The 6,316-nt window shown below is 56.8% G+C and overlaps 1 protein-coding gene across 2 annotated transcripts in view; it reads left to right on the top strand.

Annotated features, from left to right (window-relative positions):
- Window positions 1–5,125: 5,125 nt before the first annotated feature.
- Window positions 5,126–6,316, top strand: part of RELT (RELT tumor necrosis factor receptor) — a 32,149-nt gene continuing 30,958 nt past the window's right edge. Inside the window, exon 1 of one of the 2 annotated variants that reach the window (XM_019505926.1) lies at window positions 5,126–5,408. In XM_019505926.1, coding sequence (XP_019361471.1) covers window positions 5,262–5,408 — 147 coding nt within the window. In that variant the 5' untranslated portion in view covers window positions 5,126–5,261. The remainder of the gene's footprint in view (window positions 5,409–6,316) is intronic. The other variant, XM_019505927.1, reaches the window with a different exon arrangement.

Below are 6,316 nucleotides of genomic sequence, written 5' to 3'. Positions count from 1 at the left end.
CGGGGATAAGTATCCACGCCGGGCTGGGCAGCATCCCTAATGCAGCCAGGCCGCGTCAGCTCCCCGGCCGCACGTGCAGCCTTCTGAAAGGCACCGAGCACTTTGCCATCTGTAATCCTTCCCCTGCCCCAGGAAGGGGGCATTTGCCTTATTCCTCAGAGGGGGAAACTGAGGCACAAGAGAAGCCAACCAGTCTTGGGACAGGTTCATTGAAGCCATAACTTCTCCTGCCCATGGCCCAGAGCTGGAGGTTTTGGTGGGCTGGGCATGCAACGGGGCCTCCTTCTAGCGCCTGTGACCTTGCAAGCAGCTCACTTGCCCAAGGCGCTTCCCCAGCACTGCCCGTCCCAGCAAAGCCACGGCGTCCGGGGTAGATGGGGTGGAGGGGCTACCAAAACCGGCTGCACTCGCATCCTGCCTGCTCTCAGGGTCAGGCCCAAAGAGTAAAAGGGAGGCCTACTTTAGGCCTTGCCTTTGCTGTCGAAACAAAAAAGCAAGAGACCGAACAAGCAGTAGGCATCTCGCTGTGAAATGGTGGCGTGCTATGGGTAGCTCATACAGCAGCCTAGCCAGGCAAGGTTCGGCACGTGATCTCCGGCTCCCAGCTGAATGCTGGAGCCCTCATGGGGAAAACCAACTTGTACTTCTGTTGCCCTGGGGGTTGTTGTGGATCACTATGTACCTGGCACCTTTCAGTGGCAAAGCAGCTGGCAGTGAAAGCATGATCACCAGGTTCAGTAAACACAGGTGCACGTGAATGAGAAGAACTGACAACCAGCTGTATTGTGGAGCAGTAGGCGACCTCTGCAGAGCCTTGGTCTATCTCTCACTTACTAGACCTAGCTCAGGGGTGCTCAGCCCCCAGCCTGCAGGTCAGATCTGGCCCAGGTACATGGGGAGCCCCACAAGCCATATCCCTGAGCACGCAGGGCAACGTGAGGGCTCGCTTGCAGCCTATGGGGTGGATCCCGGTGCACTAGAGTGGTGCGAGGCCCCAGGGTCCTGGCACTGGGACCTAATGGGGGCAGCGCAGCGCCTAGGGCCTGATGCCCATGGGTGGGGTTAGCGCAGGGTCCGATCCAGCCTGTGGACCGTCCCGTGCCATTCATCTGCGTCATGGACCTGAAACATCGAGCAGCGCTCAACTTAACTGTGGGGCCGTCTCCTAACGACCATCTTCCTCGGTCTCCTTTTGTTAGAGAACAGCTTTAAATTGCAGCTTCTCTCGCTACCGGAGGCACAGCGGCGCGCCTGAATAAGACCGCTTGGGGAAGGAGCACGGTGTGCGTGTCTTCCAGCCTGGCGGGAGTGTTTTGTGAGGTGCAGTCCCCTGCTTCTCCGGGATGAGAAGAGCTCCCATATTAAGGCTGGGTTTACAATTAGCTTTGCCAGCTCTGGGGAGAGGGGTGCGCGGGGCTGGTGGTGGGGTCTCCGCAGCCCGGTCTGCACGGAGATCACAGTGACGTAGTGCTGTGCTTGAAACAGCCTTCTCCCGCCTGCTCACTGGTGGGCTCAGGATTGATGGGTGACCTGGGGTTGCTGGTTGCAGAGGCTTGGCGGAGGTGGCCTACTGCTCCACAGTAAAGCTCGGCAGCATCCTGCTTCTCCCTTGGCTTGGATACGTGCTTTAGAAAGCGGTGGAGCAGTCCAAGCCTCTTGACCCGACTCCCCGGAGATGCTGGCAGACGCTGTGTCTGCCTGTAAAGCAAGAGGTTGCAAGGCAAGCAGCCGGATCGGAGGGCAGGACCGTTACTGCTCTGAAATTGCTGTCCTGGGGGAGGACTTTGGAGGTGAAATGAGGGGGATGGCTAGACTCGAATGGGTTTTATGAGCCCCTGGAAGCAAGGGGCAGCCAGAGGCAACCTGGGAACGATACAGCAGCAATGGCTGTCAAAAGCCTGGCTGCCTTCTCTAGAGATCCCAGAGGGTCCTTTTAGAGGCTTCGTGCTTGCGAGAAGAGCAGGACGCCGGCAGACTCATAGATCCCGAGCTGCGTTTGGGATGCCGGCAGGTCAAAAGACTCCTCCGCAAGCTGTGCGGTGGCACTTGGAGCCCGAGGCTCTGCTTTGGAGTACAGCCGTGCTTCCCATCTGCCCGTGGCGGGTACCTGGCAGGTGTCTTGGCTCTGCTGTGGCTAGTACCTGGGCGCAGGAGGCAGAGGCACGTTTCCACGCACCCTCCATGCTCCCAGTGCATGCCTGGGACCTGTGAGCTGTGCCGTCTGATGCTTAGTGTCTCTAATGGCCAAATCCTGCTTTCGAACGCTGGCTGCTGCTTAGCAGGCACCACACGGGCAGGACCGTGGCCTATTGCCGGCTCCATAAAATAAACGGACTCCAAACCCCTTTTTTTCCTCTCATTTTAATGAGATTTTTCTTAATAATTAAACTGTTTGTTCAATCTTTTTTTTTTTTAAGTTCAACTAAATTAATTTAATGTAGTTAAATTGGAGAGAGCAGTTGTTTTTGTGGTCCCACCCCCCTGCCATTTTTGGTCTAGATTTCTCTCCCTGGACCACTTTGCTCCGACTCGATGCCCTTCCAAATATACCACCCTCGACACACACCCTTTTGTCCTCTGCAGCCTGCAATGCTCAGACGCCTGGAGTATTTTTAGGTCTCCGTTTAGGAGAGGTGGCTGCTCCACGCTCCCCAGTTAAATGCATCTGCCTTTCACAGCCAAAACTGCTGAGTCCTTGCGCTCATCTGCTCCGGGAGCGAGCGTGCCGCGGGTCTCTCGGGACTGCGTTGCGGTTGAGGCGAAAGAGCAGGCGGGTTCGTGAGAAGCCTTCGAGACGAGGCTGTGAACTTGAACAGCCTCTGGCCCATCCCTGTCCCTGAGGGGAAATGAAGGAAATCTATCAAAATATCGATCGCCTCCCATCTCACGGTGCACTTGGGCTCAGCTGCCTGCGCTGGCAGGTAATCGGGTCGGCTTTAGATCAATTGAATGTGCCGTTGCTGCTTGGCATTCAGGCTGGAGAAGCAAGAAGAAGCGGGAGGCTCTGCTTTCCAAGCTGGCTGCTTCGGGCGTCTGACCCCACCCCTTCCCCTAACTCGCGTGAATCGCGTAGCACCCAGTTGCAAACCGAGCGTATGTATGAGAGCAGCGAGGGGAACAGGAGCAAAATTGGCGTTTAGCTGCTCCTACGTGGCTTCCCCTGTGCCGACAGGGTCTGATTTGGATTCCTGCTTGCTTTGCTGCATCGGCCTTGTGACTTCCCTTTTGCATTTCTTCCTCTCGCTTAACAAAGCACGGCTGTCTTCCCTTCCCTTCCCTTCCGTTTTGGGAGACGCAGGTCTCGCCCCAGCTCGGGGGTGTCGGCCTGCGGGGAACCGCATGAACACGTTACTTGGAAATTAGGGAGCGGTTTGGTCATGGGCTCGAATGACTGTAATCAGCTTCTCTCCAACACCCTCGCTTCCTGTGTCGTGTCGTGTTGTGGGTCCCCGGGCTGCCGGCTGGGGATGTCACTTTGTAGGGGCGGCACTTAGCTCTCCCGTGGAGAGTCGTGACCTTGCTCGCACTAGCTAGTGTCCAACGTGCCCATTTTCCAGTGTGAAATCATAGCTTCTCCATGGGAAGAGCCACGGAGAAAGCAAACCCAGGACGCTGGCAGCTCTAATCAGCTGTGGGAGCGACAAGCCTATGGGCAGGGTGGGCCCTCGACCAGGCAAGGATGAGCACCCTTCCTGGACCCTCGGTCGCGCCGAAAGCACCCCCCGCTGCGCCCGACTCCTGGGTCCGCGATCAGTCTGGCGTGCTTCTCGCTGTCTGCTCATTGCGTGCCCATCTTGCCTCAGTTTCCCTTTGTTGCACCAGGCTGGGTTTTGCCATTACCAGCTATGGATGTCCAAGCTCCTTGCCATCCCAAGGCAGCAAAAAGCCAATCGCGTTGTCCAGTGACGCTGTCCGAAGAGACCGGGTGTAATCTGGACTCCTGGTGCCTGATCTCCCGCCTGGCCGCATCCCCTATGCCCAGTGCCCTCCGCCTGCTCCTCGCTTCCCCATGCTTTCACTCCCTGCTGCTTGCCTGCTAAGCGGTAAGGATCAGATGGGCAAAGGTTTCTTGGGGTAGCAGCAGATGTTGAGAGATGCTCTGAAGCCAGAGGTCAAAAGCCAAGGGGCTGCCTACACGTCCTGGTCAGGGTTTTCATTGCTGAGCGGCAGCGCGATGGTCCCCGTGGGTGATATTTGCAGGTGAAGCGAGAGGAATGGCTAGACTGGGGGTTTTTAGGAGACGCTCGGACCTCTGACGCCGTCTCAAAGATGCAGTAAAGTCTCTGGGGGGGTCTGGGCTGCGTGGAGCAGGAGGACACGGCTCCCCCGGACTCGAGCGGAGCTGGGAGGCAGTGCTGTGGTTTCTCTCCCGCTGCACTGCGCAGAGACGCTGCCAGCTCGTCGTCTCTGCTTTGCTGCTGGCCCCGATCCCAGGGTCCCCACAGGGCTCTGGACAGCTCCGCAAAGCAAGTGCAGTTGTCCAGGGACGTGCGTCTGGTAACCAAATCATGCCTCCGATCGCGGCACGGGAGGGGCGGGTTCGCCAGCCGTCGCATCCACCACTTTTAAACGAACGCAGCTTGCTGGACACTTCATTGCAGGCTCTGCAGAGACCATTAATGCCTAAAATGCATCATTCCTCACCGCCGCTCCAAGGCCAGGCTCTCTGGAGCTGTATTCAGCTCCCTGCGCAGAGCGAGAGGCTTGGAGCATTGCAGGGATTAGAAACGACGGCACCGCCTCCGATGCTGCAGGGAGACGTGGCTGAGGACTTTGGGGAGCATCTTACTCCTGCCAAAGACAGCCAGGCATGTTTGTCGAAGGGAGCGGCTCATATGCGCATACTAAACATGTGCAACATGCTACATGGTGGACAGCACATGCTACACGCATGCTGCATACACATGTACCATGCAACACAGCACATGCCATATGCAGGACCTGCTACACACACACGCACACGGAGGCTGGGCATTTTGTTGGGGTTAGGGGTTTTTTCTTTGTATTTTGAGGCCCTCTGGAAATGCAGGAGCTGTTTTGCAAGTGGCCCAGAGCTACCAAGCCTGGTAGCCACGTTTGCTGCTGACTTTCACCCCTCTCCCCTGCCCCCCTCCAGGCAAAGGGACCGTGCGTGGCAAGGGGAAGCCCGTGAAACGGCTCCGCCAGCCTCCGGTTCCTAGATTCCAGGTTCCCGAGATGTCCTGCCGGCTGCTTTGTAATTTGCAGGGATAAACAGGACAGCGGGGCTGAGTGGGCTCGTAATGAGAGGGTGCCAAACTGCTTGGGCACCGTTCGCTGACTTTCCAGTGACCTTTTGTGTTCCTCTTCCCAGCAGGTTCGTCTCCAGCTTTTTGCAAACATCCACCTGCAGGATGAAGAGGAGCCTGCTCTGCTGGATGCTCGTTGCTGTGAGTACCTGCTCTCTGCCAGGGTGGCTCACCCTGGCCACCGGCAGCCCCCAATGCTGAGTCTCAGAGCGGCATGAAGGAGGCAGAGGGCAAAGCCGTGGCATCGAGAGGAATGGGCAAGGGGGATTGCAGCAGGGGCTGGCAGGTGCAGGGGGCTCCTGGGTGGGCTGTGAGGACGCTCCGGTGCAGGGCGGAGAGCTGGGGGTCCTGGCCGGGAGCACCGCCTTTGGCTTTGCTGGAGGATCTCTTCAAGATGTCAAATGTGGCCTGGCTATGAATGATGCCTTTTGCCTTATTAACAAAGATCGCCTTTTCCCAAAGCGCCGGCTTGTTGTTTGGCGCTAGAGGGAACGAGAACAAGTTTACAATCATGGGGGGGGGGGGAATCCCCATCCCCATCCCCATCCCCATCCCTCTGCGTTGCTTAGCTTTCAGGCTCTTGGGAAGGGAGATTTTCAACCCTGACTCGCTCGCGGAGGCGTTACCGGGTATAACCGAGGGGCTGGTCTGTGCCCAGGTATCTGTTGCAAAGCCTGCAGTACAATTCTTCGAAGGGCAACCGGTGCAGTTCCCCAAGGGGTCAATTATGTGTGAAGCAATTAAGATGTAGAAGGTCCCATCCTGAGGTTCTGGATGCTTTAGGCAATGCTTTTATGAATAGTTATTAAATTTGTTTAATTTAAATAAAAAAACATTAATCCCCAGCTCTGGTCAAGGCTTTTACAGCCACATTTCATCTGGGCTTTACAAAAGAAGCCAGCAGCACTATCCCCATCCTACAGGTGGGTAAACTGAGGCACAAAGAAGCTTCAGGCCTTGGTGGGGGAAAAAATGCCCAGAGAAGTTGTGAACCTGCGAATGGCTCTGATGGGAGTCACGCAGCAGAAAGAAATTACGTGACCTCTCGA

Source organism: Gavialis gangeticus, unplaced genomic scaffold (assembly GCF_001723915.1).
Source record: "Gavialis gangeticus isolate Ggan-Ray unplaced genomic scaffold, GavGan_comp1, whole genome shotgun sequence".
Taxonomy (NCBI): domain Eukaryota; kingdom Metazoa; phylum Chordata; order Crocodylia; family Gavialidae; genus Gavialis; species Gavialis gangeticus.
The sequence above is the reverse complement of the archived record's forward strand: the minus strand, read 5'-3'. Positions and strand labels throughout refer to the sequence as shown.